At 36.3% G+C, this 18,348-nt stretch overlaps 1 protein-coding gene across 3 annotated transcripts in view; it reads right to left on the bottom strand.

Moving 5' to 3' along the window:
• Positions 1–2,453: 2,453 nt before the first annotated feature.
• LOC148951835 (RUN and FYVE domain-containing protein 2) overlaps positions 2,454–18,348 on the bottom strand; it is a 153,908-nt gene continuing 138,013 nt past the window's right edge. For 2 of the 3 annotated variants that reach the window (XM_089088740.1, XM_089088741.1), the window contains exons 13-14: positions 14,578–14,671; positions 2,460–2,985 (exon numbers count right to left, since the gene is read on the bottom strand). In XM_089088740.1, coding sequence (XP_088944866.1) covers positions 2,842–2,985; positions 14,578–14,671 — 238 coding nt within the window. In that variant the 3' untranslated portion in view covers positions 2,460–2,841. Of the gene's footprint in view, positions 2,986–14,577; positions 14,672–18,348 lie in introns of all 3 variants that reach the window. The other variant, XM_089088739.1, reaches the window with a different exon arrangement.

Below are 18,348 nucleotides of genomic sequence, written 5' to 3'. Positions count from 1 at the left end.
TCCTTTCTCTCGTTATAGCCATGGAAAGCTGGATTGAACCACACTTTTCGTACAGCCTACTGTTTGAAATACGGTCAGTCAACCGGGTACCCAAAACGACCCGTAGGCAGTTTCTCTGGAAAACATCTTGTATATCTTTCTCCGTTATCGAAGCGCATACGCTTGAAAACCATTCTTGGCCACTGTCAACACTCTAGCATCATGTAGTCACAGGGACCCTTCAACATTATACATGTTCCATGTGGAGCCCTCCATTTCTCAGGGGAAACAGTAGAAAACAAAGGTGATTCATTTGGAGGTTACTACATACAACAGGAAATCAGTATATATATATAAGCCTTCCACATGCCGAGTGCCTGGGCCGGGCCCGTTCTTGAAATCGGCTACATATTTTTTTCATTAGAACTGGCATATTGGCCACAAAAATGATCTAAAATGGTAACAAATTTAAGAAAGAATTTGTATTTTTCGCAGGGTGGTTGTGTGAATCCTATGGTGACTCCATGGCATCAAGAAGAGACTCACATTGTCAGCGGATGGAAGAAAAGTGACAATGAGAATCAATATAGTGTATACACGCCTGTCGGATAGCTATGATGGGGCCAGGCTTCGAAATTGGCAACATAGTTTTTTTTTTTTTTTTTCTTAAGATTGGCACATTGACATTTCTGGCCACAAAAATGATCTAAATAGGTCACGACTTTAAGGAAGATTTCGTATTTCTTCCAAGGTGGTTGTACCAAACCTATGGTAATACCATAGGTTCAATAGTTATATATAAAAACGGAGGAAGATTTATGTTTCCGGAGAAATTGCCTACGGATCGTTTTAGGTACCCGATTGACGTACCGTATCTCAATAGATAGGCTGTACGAAAAATGTGGTTCAATCCCACTTTCCACGGCTATAATGAGAGAAAGGATGATACGCCTAGGAAATGTTCCGTAGATGAAGGATGACAGATTGCCAAAGATTGTCCTTGTCAGCCAACCGTCTAGGGTCGTGATTCCCAGCATGGGGCAAAGTCCCCACCAGTGAGGCAAGGAAATATTTTGGTGGGTCAAGTGCGAGCTGTGCACTTTTCGACTGACTATACTCTAGAGCCTTAATTTTTATTCTAGAGCCTTAATTTCTAGAGACAAAAATTATTTTTCATGTGAATGACGACAAATTTATGTGCATTTAAAGAGCAAAAAAGATACATGACGACAGTATTACAAAGACGTCATGCATTGTATAAAAGGTGTTGTATACAGACAAAATTTACTATTGCATCTAAAAAATAGATGCAAATGCAACAGAGCAGCCAATAGAAGTTTTGGTTGAAGCCAATCAAACAAATGTACTCAAGAACAAAGCTCCAGCTGGTATTAAAAAGAATGATAATGAAGTATTCTTTAAAGCTAATTTTAATCTGGATGATAAGCTTAAACAAAATTGTATTAAAAACTTAACTTCTTTGCCACCATTGTATTCAAAACGATTGAGTAGCATTAAGTCCTTAATCCTAATAATCTTGTTTTTATAAGACCTAATAATTCGAATAATAATCCTAATATTCCTAGTAAATGAAGCAAATCCCTATAGAAGAGTCATTTGGGGGCAACACTAAAACCAATACATATTTCCAACAACATTCTGTCTCTGACAGTTTTGTGAACCACAAGCTAGATTAATGATGCTTCATCCTGTTTTTAAGCACAATAAAAGGGTCTTTAATCTTGCATGGGACCGTATTAGCCCAAGAATTGCCCTAAACAGCTAAAAGGGTAGACTGTTCAATATAAGGATCATAATGGTATATACTCCAATGGTAGAAATATACTCTAATGGTAGAAAACTGGTCGATTTGTCTTCATTCTCAATTAAGGAAATATATTTTAAAATTCAGTTCAGGGTGGCCACTGAAAGAAAAAAAACTGATAAGAAGAAAAGTAAAGAAAACCGGTCGATTTGTCTTTATTCTCAATTAAGGAATTGTATTTTAAAATTCAGTTCAGGGTGGCCACTGAAAGATAAAACAACTGCTAAGAAGAAAAGTATAGAAAACCGGTCGATTTGTCTTAATTCTCAATTAAGGAAATATATTTTAAAATTCAGTTCAGGATGGCCACTGAAGGAAAAAAAAACTGATAAGAAGAAAAGTAAAGAAAACCGGTCGATTTGTCTTTATTCTCAATTAAGGAATTGTATTTTAAAATTCAGTTCAGGGTGGCCACTGAAAGATAAAACAACTGCTAGGAAGAAAAGTATAGAAAACCGGTCGATTTGTCTTTATTCTCAATTAAGGAATTCTATTTTAATATTCAGTTCAGGGTGGCCACTGAAAGACGAAGAAAAGTGAAGAAAACCGGTGGATTTGTCTTAATTCTCAACTAAGGAAATATATTTTAAAATTCAGTTAAGGGTGGCCACTGAAAGAAAAAAACTGATCGATTCAAGCCAGCTGAAAAAAACTAAGCCACAAGAAAAATAGCTAAGAATGGAAATGTTGATCAAAACGTGGCTTCAATTAACTTTCTTCATATAAAATCATACAACTTTTCGGAAAGTTACGATTAAAGAGTTTACAGGTTTTGGAGTGATTTCAAAGATAACACTTTTTGTAACTTTTGAAACTAGAAAGCATTCGTACGGGAAATAGATATCTCTACAATTGGCGACAGGTCATTGGATGTGGCAATTTCTCTTGAGTCTAGCTTTGTAAAATAGAATTATACTAATTCAGTAGAATAAAACGACTCTATATTGTTAAAATACACAGTAATTATAAATTATTTGTCAACACCATCAAAATCTATAAGGCTAGCTCCGTCATTCCCACCAAAAAAACCTAAATAATTATACGGTACGATCTGAAGTCTCTGAATCAGATGAAAAACAGGTATCACAAACACGAACAGGCTTATGTGGCAACTCGGGAAGAATTCGTTGTTTGCTGCTACAGTCTCCACAAAATATTTCACCGCATTTCCGACAATGATGCTAAAAGAAAAATGGTCAATAAATAAAAAAATAATTTAAAAATTCAATATAATGCTGAAAAAACTCCACGCACAAATTTTCCTCATAGCGGTGGGAGGGAAGAAGAGCGACTAGACTCTTCCAACCAAATGTTGATTCCCTTGTATCAATGTACAAGCATTTTGCGGATAAATATTACCTATGAATCTTAAAAAAAACGAAAATTATAGTTATATTCTGTATAATAATCATATCTTATGATAGTACAAGTTATGTTCTGATCTTTAGAAGCGATGGGGGGGGGGGGGGCGTCAGCCCAACTTCTCTTAGTTTCTGCTCGATTTGAGTTTGACTCGGTTATTTATTGTAATTTTTGGTAGTTTTGAGCTTCTTTTATTCATTAATGGTGATCTATGTTAGATTTACGCTTGAAAAATTACTTGACTTTATTTCTGCTTATCTTTGGTTTAATATAGCTCTTCACTTTTCTTTGAAAAACTTCTTTTGTGGAAAGAGTTTATTAAAATTATTTTTATTAAGGAATAATTGATTCGCTGTTCATTAGCGTTTCGTAAATAAGGCACCCTAGCCCATAGCCAGCAAAAATTAAAACTGATTTAAAAAAATATTAGTTAAGAAAGAATCGCAATTTGAAGTTGATTTAGGAATAGTAACCGTTGTTTCGATTATTATTAATGGTGAAAGATTTTTTGCCAAAGAAAATTTTTACTTTCAAGGGCAGTTGAGGTAAGAGTGAAAACAAAAATTTGGCAAAAAAGCAATTTTGTCTTGCCTCAGCCATTATTTAATAGAAAGGAATTTAAATTCACAATTTTGGAAAGATGTTGGAATACGACAATTTGCAGGAAAGATGCGTCATCTTTAAGTAAAACTACATTATGTTTATTGTAATTTGGATAATAACCTGGTTTGGAAGTCTTGTTTTCTGGTAAGAATACGTCGGGGAGCAGGAAAATGATTGCACACAATATTTGTTAAGTCGTCTAGAGGAAGTTGAATTAAATACTTTAAATTAATCCAATATAAGAAAATTTTTAGTTATTTAAAAAATCAGGCCATTTAGGCGATTTTTTCCAGTAATCAACATCAACGCTTTAATAAAAAAGTATTTAAAAAAATCTGTCTAATGAAAGAATTGTTTTGAAACCAAGAAAAACTCTAGCTGGCTACTTAAAAGGATGTTCTGGGGAATATTCTAATAGGTTAGATTGAACCATAAGCATAGCATTGTCTGTATTTTCTCTCAACAACACTGCCGAATAAAATATAGTCATGTCTCGACTCACAGCATAGGCACTTTACAGTACCAACAATTTGGTTCAGAAATGGGACACATCACAGCGCATGCTTCGGGAAATTTCCCAAACTCTCATAGCAATCAGCTGCTACTTGGCAATGTATTTCACAATACGCCAAAAATGTTTCATTGCGCGTGCGCGAAGGCGGAGTCATGAAGAAAGGTGGGCGAGTTATGTGTCCCAAAAACCTTCAATAAAGAATATAGGAATTCAATAAAGTATTGCCCGTGAGGAGGATTTAGATTCGGTGTGTGATTTTTCAGAAACTTTTGTAACTTCAAATGGGATTTCTCATGTAATTATGAACTCTGCCCTGTTATTTGCCCGTGATGCATTTGCAAATGGCAATACGGAAACTAAAATCACTGAAGCCATGGCTGACTTTTACAGCCTGGATACGGCGGGGACTACAAAGAATTTGCTCTGGAAAGTCACAGAAATTCTTGTGAAGGGAGTAATGAGACGTGGCAAGGATGCAGAAATGGCCACAGCTAAAGATATTATGAAACTGGTTTTTGATCTTGACCAGAAAATTTGTATTTTACTGAAAAAAATTCAAATGAAATTGTTTGAACAAAATGTGCATTGTCAGTTTAATATATATATGCTGAAATCTATTCCTTAAAATCTTAATTAACTTTGATTTCTTAAACTTATAAAAATAAAAACACTTGAAAGAATTTTAATCAGTAAAGTACAAATTATATACTGGCTTTTAGAAAGCATAGGGGTTTAGAACCCTACTCATATTAATTTCTCCTCGTTTTGAGTTTGACTCTAAGATTTGCTAGATGTTTTCCAGAGAAATTGCTTAAGGATTATTCTGGGTACACGGCTGACTGACCGTATTTCAAACAATAGGCTATACGAAAAATGTGGTTCAATACCGCTCTCTAGGGCTATAATGAAAGAAAGGTTGAGATGGCTAGATCACGTTTTGCGTATGAAAAGTGGAAGACTGCCAATGATTGTTCTTTTCGGTCAATGGTCTAAGGGTAAATGGAGAGCAGGTCATCCCCGTTTTCAATGAGGGTGCCCTAAAGAAAAATTTAAAGAACCTGGAAGCTTCATCGGTGGATGTGAAAAGAGAGGCTTTGAATAGATTGGGATGGAGAAGCAGCGTGCGTATCTGTGTTGGCCTCAGGGGGCTTGATGCTGCGGTGAGTTGTTAGTAGTAGTAGTAGTATTTATTTTAATTTCTGTTTGTTTTGGGTTTCATTTACTTATTGATACTGATTTGCGGTAGTTGTATGTTTGGTAGATTATTTGATTCTGTTTTTGTTCATTTTTGGTTTAATGAAGTTCTTTTTTTTTGAAAAACTTCTTTTGTGGAAAAAAGTTTTTTAAATTAATTTCTGTTCCTTTTATATTGACATGGTCTTTTTCAAGGAAAACGTCTGAGCCTCTTTTAAAGTTAAACAACCATCCCTTCCATAAAAACCTTAAATGCTCCCTTGGGAGCATTTAAGGTGCTCCCAAGGGACCCTTGCCCCTAATATCTAGAGTTTTTTTCAACCCCAAAAGCCTTGTTATATGATATTTAGACTATTTTGAATAGAATGGCTATCTCAAAATTTCTTTTAGATGCATTTCGGGACAATACGACATGTGTGTGTGTGTGTGGAGGGAGGATAGCTGCCCTCCGATCCCTCTGACTCTTAAAAATCGCACCAGAGCGTCTGATTACGAATCCAATGAGTCCCCTTCGAAGTTTATATGACCATGCTTTCTATAAAAACCTTACATGACCCCAGGATATAACTTACAACCCTTTCCCTGAGGGCTGGGGGATTTGTTATCCTCAAAGACATAATTTCCAAACCTTTCAAATACGTTGAACAAAATGGCTATTTCAAATTTTGGTTGGAAGTGTTTGGGAGAATGATGGGCGGGGGGGGGGGGGCATTTGCCCTCTCATCACTTTCGACTAATAAAAAAGACACTAGTCCTTTCAATTTCTAATAGAATGAGCCCTTTTTGAAGCTTCTAAAACAAAACTTTCTATAAGAAGCTTATATGCCCCAAGGGCACAACCCTTGTCCTGAGGGCTGTGGAGGAGGGGGGGGGGTTGTCATACTCAAAGACATAATTTCCAGACGCTTAAACTACGTTCAACAAAAACGTCTATATTAAAATCTTGATCGGAAGTGTTTGGGGAAATGATGATACTGTTCTGATACTGTTCTTTTATCTGGGGTTACCTTATTGTGCTTCAGCTCGAAGTTCGAAGTCAATGATAATTTTAAATATTCAAGAAAAAATTAGAAAGGCATTTGGTTCAATGTTACGACTCCGAGGTATGTATTATCGTGATATTTTAGGTTCTCTTTTTAACGCAATTGCCCTCCCTTATGTTCTCTATCATGCCCTTCTTTTTCGAGATATTAATATCTGCAAATTTTAATCAATTCGCGTTTGCTATTTTAAATACTGTAAATTTTTACTTGGTTTTCCACTTTGTGTTAGGAGTAACGAATTAGTTTTGAAATTTAAAATTAAAGAACCGTTGGAAGTGGCAAGGATTAAGAGGGATAATTTTTACCACAAGTCCGAAAAATTTCTTTGTATGAATTGCATATTCCCTTTTTTCCCACAATTTAAATGATGTTTGATTTGATGTTTTTTTTTTGTTTTTTTCTTCAGTTGTTTTGTTTAGTTTTTTGATGCTTGATGTCTGTTTTTTTTTTTTTTTTTTCCTACGTATTTATTCAGTTATATTATTAAGCTAATCTATAATCAGTTGTTTCGTTTCGTTTGTCAACGTTTGTTTCCTTGTTTGATCTCTGATTTCGTTTGTTTAAAATCAGTTATTTTGTTTTGTTTGTTGATGTATTTCATTTTTGTATTTTATATACTCCTCAATTTGAGGGAAGTAAATAAATAACTATATATTATTTGTGCTGCGGTCTGGATTGTTTTTAAAGAACTGAAGAAACTCCGATCGTCCCAACTTATACTTTCTCATTGCAAAATTATAAATATTAAAGGGTAGTTGAGTCCCGGGGAAATTCATCTCGGGTATTGTGAACTTTTTAAGGACGTTTATAATATTTCTATCCAGCCATTCCTTTACATCTGATACATGTTACCTTTCTAAAAAGGTCACAAAAAGAAGAGCAAGCACATCAGTTGCTTCACCTCCGTCAAGCCCATATCGTATCATCCTATCGTCTGAAGAGGCACATAATTTCCTAGCATTGTGGCAACCCTAATACTTCTGTCACCATTGATGTCTTTTTAGTTGGTAATGAATTGTATATAACCCCAACACTTAATGGACTCTGTGAGATAATACCAAAGACAATTACCGCTGTAGTTGTTGGCAAAAGCGAACAAAACTTCAACTTCATGGTGCCTCCAACTACAATTTGCGTGTCTACTACTGAGGGATGCTTGGACCCCATTGAAACACAGGGACCAACAAAACTAGTAATTTCAATTTGTTTTGATACCTTAACCTCCAATTCGGCAATGAAAGCCAATTTTAAATTACCGTTTTCGTTTTGTCAAATACGTTTTTGAAACTATCCTTAAACTGCGAGGCTTCAAAAGAGTCTAACACGATTATATTACCACCAGTAAGAATTGAAAATGATTTCATCGTAAGTAGCTCAATTTGATCTGGCCGTGCCGTATAGATTTCCACTGTTTGACAATTTTTGGACGTCTTTGCAACAAGAGCTTCAACAAATTTCATGGCCGTTTCGAAAAGTTTGCCCGGTAATTCCTTATATCCGAATGACTTCAGGTTGTATTTTTAAAGTCATCATCAAAAACCATTCCTAGACCCCCTGTCCAAAGACTTCCAATAAAAGAAATTATCCTTCTCCCAATATCTGTGTGGTATGTCTCTAACAAGTTAACAGCGATTTATAGCTCCGGTCCAACACAGCGAATATATATTTTGTCTCCTCTAACTTCCAAAAATGTGTCCTGCCGAATTCCCTTAAAATGGCTGGCATTGAAGCCAATGTATGGTTGATCGGTTTTAAAAATTTGTTGCAGTGTACACCTTGTAAATCATAAGTTGGTTTAGACCTAGGTACTACCGTATGTCTGTAGAGTTTTAATGATTTCACAAGTTCTTGACTAGTATAATCCTTAGTTCCCAGAAAGGCATAAGACATTTCAACAAGTGGCAAAATCAAGGGGCAAAATCTAGGAGGTACGGGCCACCTCTCTCCAACTGACGCCACTGAACAAAAATTTTTTAAACTATTATTTGAAATAAAATTAAATATGATACATTTAAATGTATTAAATGCACGTAGCATAGTCATTATGAATAATGCCACTTAGACATATTTTTTTTTACCCTTTATTTTTTTTGTAATCCCTAAGCCAAGACGAATCTGGGTTAACATCACTGGTCCCTAATGAATCAAATTTAGACACATTAATAACTTCCTTCCTTTGTTTGGAAAGAAAATTTCCAAAGGGGCATTTCCTGGGGGGGGGGGGCACCTAGCACCGTGTTGATATGAATCGTCCCTAGTTCAGCTACTAAATTACAACAAAGTGTATTGCACTTTTAAAGAACGTAAATGGAATTCCAACTGTTCTTAGTGAATGCGTTAAAGGCCAATTGAAAAATTTGACAATAAAGGAACCTAACGTATCTTACCGAGGTATATTCAAATAAAAAACGCGATCTTTTTTTTGTTGGTAACACCCTTTAACACCCCTTTAACAGGGTGTTTAACACTCGTTAACACCCTGTAGAGTCTTAATTATTTCACAAGTTCTTGACTAGTATAATCCTTAGTTCCCAGAAAGGGATAAGACATTTCAACAAGTGAATTTATTTCATGGATATATATGTAATTGCTGAAAGCGGATACACCGGTTAAACTCTTTGGTGGTAATCTATGTATGGATTCTAGCAAAACTTCCTTCAAAGCATTTAGCTCATCTGGGTCGATACAAGTGCTGACTACATAGAGAAAAACAGGCGGGACATTCATAATTTTGGTCGAGATAGAATATTCAGCTGTCGATGACTCTTGTTGCAGTTCTTAAGGCATATGGGTTTCACTTGCATAGCTTAGTGGAAAAGCATTCAATTGACTGCAGATAACACAACTCCGTGATTTAGCGTTTAAACCAGCTTCACATGATTTAATATGGCTCTAATATGGCTTTATTATGGCTCAACAATTGTTTGTCCTGCATATTATTGGATATTTTTTTTATAAGCTAATTCATTTTTCGAAGCTGTTTAAATGGTGTATACAAGACACCAAGAGGTAGAGCACATCCACTCGCAGGTCAACAATTTCCTGCAGGCCAACAATTAAATGGCAACTAAGCACCACCTCAACTCCTAATTTCCTGGAAATTTCCTTCACTCATTATTTTGTTCTGTTAGACAGATGCAGTTAGTATAGACGCAATATTGAATTCCTATTTACAAGGCAAAGCTTGAAGCCTCAATTAAAATTGATGTATATTAACTAATATACATATATTCCTAAAAATATATTTGGGATAAAAATAAATTTTTAAGAAACAGAAATTTCTTATTATTGAATTATAAAGTTTACACAACTCTTTTATCAAATCGGCCCTTAGTTCGTGCAAGTAAATCGTAAGATATCCTTCATTTGTCCTTCGGAGCATGTAAGGTAAGTGTGCTGGTAGCTTTAATAGATCCACCAAACGGAAGACCAAGATACTTGTGGAGGTAGGAGGGAAGTAGAGGCAGAAATTTTGACAGTACCAAAATGAATTCAGTTTTTGAAGGGGCAACTGAAAGTCCAACCACTGTAATCTAGTGTAAATAATATTCATAGCAATCTGTAATGCTTTAAGGTCGTCAGATATAAGGAGAATATCATCGGTGTAGGAAAGGTGGCTTGCACCTATGTAGGGCTCAATAAGGTGGGGGGGAACGTGACAAGCAGCAAGTTCAATAGCACTCTTAAAAATGGTAGGACTCAAAACAGAGCCCTGTTATACTCCAAAACGAAAATGAATGAGATTACTGATCTGGCAATCGAGCTTTACACTAATTGATGGCCTTCTGAATGCAGATTTCGTTGTCCATGACTTTCAGTTGCCATTCGTTGTAATATTTGTTGCCACATGTGTTATAATCACAAATCTCGTAGTGCTTCATTTTCGTTTATCGTTACCCCAGACATTTTTTCCATGCCCTTTGCTTTAGCTGCTCAGTCATTTATCATCTTGTATAGTTTCTCATGAATTCAGAGATACCAAAAAAATTCAGCTTTTCCTCAGCAAATTATATTTTGGCTTTAATTGCGCTGTTATAGAAGTAAGTAACAAACAGGCATGTCAAACTTTAAGTGAATGTTAAGGAAAATATTAAAAAGCGGTCGGAGGGCAAACAGCTGCCCTTCCAGGCCCTTTTTAGCTGTCCTCCTGCCAAAAACAGTTTATTGGTAATTTTTTCTCACTGGCCAGTGTTTATTCAAAATGTTTTTTTTGGTATTATTATGCATCCCTCATTACTCTAACGTCATATTGAAAACATATTTCTACCATTGGATCTTTTTCCAATATCAATAAAATCTTTCTGGGCTTTGTTAATCAATTTTCAATCGAATCTTTTCTGACTTACCAGTTTTTTTTACGCCTTTTTTGATTTTTGGTTACTATGGGCCATGGTCCGTCCTTTAATAGATTCCAGCTACCTTTGCAACAACAATAAAGGAAGAACGGTGTGATTTTAGTAGGAGGAGAGGATACGTCGAGACATTTTTTACTTTTAGATTAATAAATTTGAGAAGGGCCTGAGTTTTTGTTCTTAGTTGTTCTCAGTTGCATAAATTATGAGCAAGTATTTCATTCATCCGATAGAAGAGCTTTAGCGAAGGTGCTATCCTTGTATGGTACAACAAAAACGAAAAAAAATATGGCTTTTTATTTTAGCTAGAACAGTAAAGAAACAACCGCAGGGAGTCAAGCAGCGAAGATGCGATCCGGTTTGGTTTCAAAATAATTAATTTTGGATTATTACTGGTCGAGGATCGTACTTTACTAGGTTGCAGCTACCGCTGACACCTAGATGAGCCCAATCCAAACTTTCTTCGACAAATCCTTCCATAAGAAGCGCCATATATAAATAAGCAAATATTGTATAGAGCCAACTTCGCTCTTTAATTTGAAAAACGTTTTCCATTAAATAAGGTCTTCTAAGAAAAGTAAAGAGCTCCATTAAACCAGCAATTAGCAGAAATAAACTCAAATAATCTTCCGAGCGTAAAACTACCACAAATTACCAAAGCCTAAATTGCAATAAATAACCGAGTCAAACACAGAACGAGTAGAAATTAAAACGAGTAGGGGTAACACCCACCTTGCCCTCTAGAGACTAGAACCTTATTTGGACTTTTCAGAAAACAAGACAAATTTTAAATTTTTCCCTTTTTTTCTTTAATAAATGATAGATTACAAAGACTTTAAAGAATAAATCAACCTTAAAAGTTTCATATGTGTATTAAACCATCAATTCCCATTCTTTTGTCTGTTTTTCTTGAACATACCCCTAAATAAGTCCTGGAAGTTCCAACTTAAAACAATTAGCCGTTGCTATGACACTACCAATATGCCCTTTTGATAATCTGTATATTCATACGCTTACTGACATTTTCATCTTAATACTCTTAGCCTTACAAGTAGTTGCAATAGAAGTAGTAGTTGCAGTTAAAGTAACAGTAGTAGCGGGTATTAATAGTAGCGTGGACATTTTACCTTTTGGTCGATTGATCTTCCCCTTAAAGCATTCTCTGAAAGTTCTAACTTAATACCCAAATCCATTTTTGAGATACGACCTTTTGGCAATCTGCATGCACATAGTGTGTTATATTTAGTTCAAAGTTTTCCTCAATATTCTCTCAAATTTTCGGCTTCATAAACTTAGATCAGTACTAGCTTCATAATAGTAGTGGTAGTAGTACGAGCAGTAATAGCAGTAGTTGTGCTGTGTTAGTAGTAGTAGTAAAAGTAGTAACAGTAGTATTAATAGCAGTACTAGCTTGTACATGTAGCCTTTTGTTTAGTTGAACATCCCCTTCATAACACCCTGGATGTTGATATGGTAACCCGTTCCAAAGTATTGCTGATATGCCATTTTAACACCATTTTCATTTTAACACTTTTAGTCTTACGAGTAGTTGCAACTGAAGTAGTAGTTGGAATAGTTTAGTAGCAGTAATAATAGTAGTAAAAGTAACAGTGGTAGTGGGTATTAGCAATAGCATGGACATATTACCTTTTGGTCGGTTGATCTCTTTACAATCTGCATGCACATAGTATATTTCGGTTTAGTTCAACTTTTCCTTCAACATTTCCAAGATGTTTATTTAAATATCATCAACCTTGGTAGTGATCGCTACAGAAGCAGTAGTTTTTGTGCTAGTAGTAGTAGTAGTTGTTGTAATTGTAGTATAACAAGCAGATATTGCTTTTTTGATCAATTGATCATCTCCCTTATCATTTCCTGAAAGTTCCAAATTAATATACTTAGTAATTCCTGAGTTTTGCCTTTTTGACAACCCATATGCACATAACGTGTTTTGATTTAGTTCAACACTCCCCTCAACATTCTCTGAAAGGATCACCTGAATGCCCTTCGTCTTTTTGGAAAGTATAGGTCAAATATATCTGTCTCTCTCAATAACATATACTATATGTAAACATTGGATAAATTGCTTAACTTACAGCTCTTGTCCAGAGTGATGTGGGGGAGGGAGAGGGAAGGGACTTCTGGCATCCCCAAAGATTACTGGACCTTTCAGTTATGCTGAACAAAATAGCTGTCTAAAATCACTTTCACGCCCTTTAATCACTTTTGCCTCTTTAAAAGGGCACTAGAACTATCAATTTCAATAAGAAACCTTATATGTCCTCAGGAGATAACTAACAACCCTTGTCCCCAGGCTCTGGGGGCTTGTGTCAACCCTGGGGTCATTGTTATATGATCTTTGGAGTATTTTGAATAACTCAAATTTCGAAAGGATTGAGGAAAAGAGGGCATGGAGGGAGGGGAGCTAGTTACCCTCCAATCACTTGAAAGAGGGCACCAGAATTCCGATTTCTAATCGAATGAGCCCCCTGCAAAGTTTAAACGACGACACCTTTCACTAAAACCTTATATGTTAACAATGGACAACTAATATAACTTATAGCCCTTGCCCTGAGAGCTGTTGGGGGGAGGGATGACATCCCCAAAGAAATAATTAATGGTCCTTTCAACCATGATGAACGACATGGCTATATCATAAATTTGATAAGATGTTTTTTGAAAAATTATAGGCGTGGGGGGAGGGGGTTGCTTGCACTCCAATCGCTTTTGAGTCTGAAAAAGGTCACTAAAACTTTCAATTTCCAATCGAACAAGCTCCTTTCGATGTTTTTATGACAACTACCTCTATACGAAGTGCCTTGGTCAGAAACAAAATAATAATACAGCGTGCCCACTTCGCTCTTTACTTAGGCAGCGCTATTGTGCTGCCTATGATACGCTCATAATATTTCTATCCAGGCATTTCATAACATTAAACACATGTTGCCTTTCTAAACAAGGTCAGTGAAAATTTTACTGAAAAATTTCGCAAAGTTATGAGCAGAACTAAAGCTATTAAAATTTCGACTCAAAGTAATGTTATCTCGAGTCGAAGTCCGAGTCCAAATTGTTTACATCTGGACCAATTGTGTGAAGATAGAAACTTCCGTCAAAACTCGAGTTCTAAGTCAAACAGCTCTGGTACTCGTTTTTGAGTAAGAATTTTTTTTTCCATCAACGATGAAAAATATTTTTCTTTTTACTCTGACCACCCTCTGTCCGATTCTGGTTTACCTATTGACACAAATCGGATGTCAGAGCAATAACTTGGCCAAAGTGAGAATGTTCACAAAATGAAGTCTATGTCCGAATCGCTTCCATCAGGCCTTAGCATGTGGCAATCTCAAACTTTGAGCCACAAAGCTCATGTACGAGGGAGCAAGCAAGAATCATCTCATAGCTCAGGTAACAGCCTCAGAAAACAGAAACTCTGGTTAGGTCTCGAGTTCTGAGTCACGCAGCTCTTGTCAGAGGGAGTAAGAAAGAAATAATTTATATCCACTCAAACAGCCTTTGAACTTCGGTCAACTTCCATCTGACTGTGATTCACATATTTACAAGAGCAGATAGATCAAATAGTGCGCCTCGAATCGTAGATCTCTGGTACTTTGGCCACTTACTAAGTTTGTATTTCTACTAAGATAAGTCGATTACCCAGGCCCCTCCTATAACAAGCTTTGTCAATCAGGCAAAAAATTAACCTACCTTTCTTCTTGTGAGATTGAACGGCTTGTTACAAAGTTTACAGAGGGTGACCAGGTCGTCATCGATCCACTGGATACCAATGGCTGTCTTCTCACTAAGAAATGAATTCAATCAATTCTGAATAAAATCAAATGAAAGAAATAACGAGGAAAGAAGAAATCTAGATATAAGGAATAATATTCGAAATAAAACCAAATATTTTGAGGAATTCGAATAGAACTCCGAACGTCAGAACAGCTGATAAAATACTGCAAAGTAGTTTAACTTCAATCCTTTATTTTCAGAGGAGATTTTATTCAACTATCCCAATTATCTATTCAAAAAATTACCAAATTTAAGTTAGATTTACTCCCGCCGAATTTAAGTTACTCCCACCGAGAGTCATAGTTACTCCCGTCATTTAAACGCGCCATAAGCCCGAATAATATGAAAAATATTGACCCCGTTTGCCTGTGAGTCTAGAAGACTTGTGGTTAATGTGTCAATCCTAAAACTCGGTCGCCCACCAACTCGGTGAGACCCACCTGAGGCGGGTTGGCCTATTAGTTTTAGGTCGCTTGTTCGTCATTAATACTATTTCTGGCTGATTTGAAAAGTTTCAGGGTGGGCAGGGGCTGAATGAATGGACTTAACGTTCTTTGGGTTGTGGTAGGAAAGAGGGCCCAAACAAATTTTTGTCCCTGATCTACTTAAAAATGTTCTCGCTATAGGACTTTTTTTCACTGTGAAGTAGCAAGGTAAATCGAAAGACATTATATGTACCCAGGCCCTCAAAGTTGTCAGGTAAGGATGAGAGAGGGCAGAGGGATAAGGAGTCATGAAATATTAGCTAACACGAAAAAGGGCCAGCATTTTATCTTTCTGAAAAGCTTGGAACTTATATTCGTAAGTCCCTTAGTGATGGGTACTCCTAGGCGTTAGAAAAACTTAAAACAACTTGGTTTCAGCTAAAATTTTAATTTTTTCTATCGACCAATTCTCAGTTTTTTTTTTTTTTTTTTTTTTTTTTTTTTTTTTTTTTTTTTAGTGCTGACGAAAGGAGCTACTGGAATTCGAATATTTTATTTACGCATGCTAAAAGCCTAAAATATTATGGCGAACCGACTTCAGTCCGCTAATGTGTCAACCTCACAATCTTTGTCATCCCCATTACAATTCCGGCGGAGTTCTTCCCCGTAAGTTTTCCTCGATCGTAGTTGGAGTACTCTATTTTCCGCCGCGGTCGAGTTACAGCCGGGAGATCATAGCGCACTTACAAGCTTGTTTAGATAAGATTTAAATGAGGCGCCCAAACAGTTCTATGGCTCTTATGGATAACTTCAACGACCTACTACCCAGCTGGATTGAACGATCACTAAGCTTCAAGCTTGTTGTTCGTGAAAAGACAACTCAAAAGTCTGTCTTTGATCTCATCTTCACCCAGTGACGTTGCCGAGTCTTGGTAAATTTACACACTTCTGTGTGCGCTGGTGTCCCAGGGAGGAAAAGAGGATAGGAACCAAGCGAATTTTTTCGAGCCGGCCTCTGACTGAGTCTGGAAAAGAGCTGTTCGCTAAATGGGTTATATCGAAAAACTGGAAAAGTATATACGAAAACTGCAATGTCAACGACATTTATAGAATATTTTCAACTGAATTACGGAGAGCTTATGATGTGTATTTTCCAGAGAGAACAGTCACATTAAACTCAGCTGACAAGCCCTGGGTTAACTCGTGCCTGAAAAGGCTGATACGCAAACGCAACAGGCTCCTTAAAAAGCGGAAGATAGGTGAAGCTTCCAAGCTGAGAAATCAAGTGGTCTATGAATGTAGGTTGGCTGAGAATTCATACGGTTCGAAAATGTACGAGCTCATGACCACAAATCCAGCCGGTTACTATAAAGGAATACGGCTTCTCACTGGCTCCTTTGTAAGGTAAAGTGTAAGCGTATAGGACGAATCTGGGAGTAAGCTCGACGCAAACACTATTAATAAGTACTTTGCTTGTATTTTCAGAAGCAGTCCCCCTATTCTCTGTGTCCTTCCCTTGGCTGTTCCATCTGAAATACCTGTGACTTTCCCCCACGAAGTTGCAAAAGTTTTTGAGAGACTTGAGTCCAATAAGGCAACATACCCTGGAGACATTTCAGCAACCCTCTATAAAGAAAACGCAGCCTTTCTAGCTGAACCTCTGACTGGCTTTTTAAACCATTGTCCGTTGAGTGATACCTTTCCAGATGATTTAAAAAAGGCAGTTTTAACGCCAATACCTAAAGTTTCGAATCCAAAAGGGGTGAGTGACCTACGACCTGTATTTTTGACCCCTATTGTATCTAAATTTTTCGAAAATTTTCTAAGGAAATGGTTACTAGAAGATTTCTGTGATAAAATGGATCCCTGTCAATATTGATTTAACAAAGAACCTTGCAGAGTACATTATCTCATAAAAATTGTGGAAGAAACCCTGGAGCATCTAGAAAATAAAGATGAATTTTTAGAAATATTGCAAGCAGACTTACAAAAGGCTTTCGACAAATCAAGCCATCCGGATATTCTTGAGTCAATGACAGATTTTAGACCTTTTTCAATTCAGATAGATTATAGTTTTTTTTACACGGACGGCAACAGTGTGTTAGGGCTGATGGGGTACAATCAGATTTTCTTGAGGTTTTCTGTAGAATACCCCAAGGTACCAAAACAGGACCTGTTTTATTTTTAATATTGTGTAACAAAATTGCGACTTGGCATGGAAACAGAGCGAAGTTTGCAGATGATTTATCAGTGCTGATACTTGATAAGCTAGGATCCATGATTAGTACGGATGGCACAATTCGCCGTTTGGAGGCTGACTGTGAAGAAAAACGGCTTTCAATTAATAGGAAAAAGTCAGCACTTATAAGAGTCTCGTTAAAAAAAAAAAAGTTCCTAGTCAAAGTGATATAAATGTGCCAATTGTAAATAACATTACAATTTTAAGTGTAACTTTTAGCGCAAAAATTTCATGGATGAATCATGTAAATGATTGTATTGAGAAGGCGAATATAGCGTTGCGTAATCTAGTTACAATTCGGCGATTCAGTTTTAGTCATTTTTCGCTGTTGAATTTTTGTAAACTGTATATTCGGAGTATTTTAGAGTATGCTTGTCGTGTGTGGCCATCGGGGCTAAGTAAAGAGCAAAGAAATGACCTTGAGAATGTGCAGGAACGAGCTACCCGTGTGATATTAGGTCCGGAATTCACGAATTATGATGATAGCCTTAAAATCCTAGGCCTAGATAGACTTGATGCCAGGCGACACCAGCTTACAATGGCCTTTGGACAGAAGCTTTTGGAGTCAAACAGGCATCGAGATTTGCTCCCTGAACCGGGAAGAACAGAATGTCACACAAAACACCAGAATAAACTCAAGCCTTGTAAGCCCTTGGCTACCAATCAATACAGTTTGTCTTTTCGACAGTATTTTGTGTCTCATTTTAATAAATAAGTGACAAGGAAGAGTGATTATTTAAATTATATTGTGTCTCATTTAACTCTTGTTATTTGACATAATAAATTCGTATCGTATCGTATGTGATTCCTTACGATAAAAAAAACGTCACAAAAACACGCCAATTACATTGAAGCCCACTATTTGACACTTTAATTCAAGTTCAAGTTCTTTTAATTTCAAACTAACTGCACTCACTATAACACTATAATACATTATACAACAAAAAAGAAAAATAATTAAAGAGGGTGCCTACAAATAAAATATACGTTGATACATAAAATATTAACTTTAATAAAATATAC

The sequence above is a fragment of the Artemia sp. Qi Xiang Cuo genome, chromosome 5, assembly GCF_049724085.1.
Source record: "Artemia sp. Qi Xiang Cuo chromosome 5, ASM4972408v1, whole genome shotgun sequence".
NCBI lineage: Eukaryota > Metazoa > Arthropoda > Branchiopoda > Anostraca > Artemiidae > Artemia > Artemia sp. Qi Xiang Cuo.
Note: the sequence above shows the minus strand (reverse complement) of the source record. Positions and strands in the feature narration are given on the sequence as shown.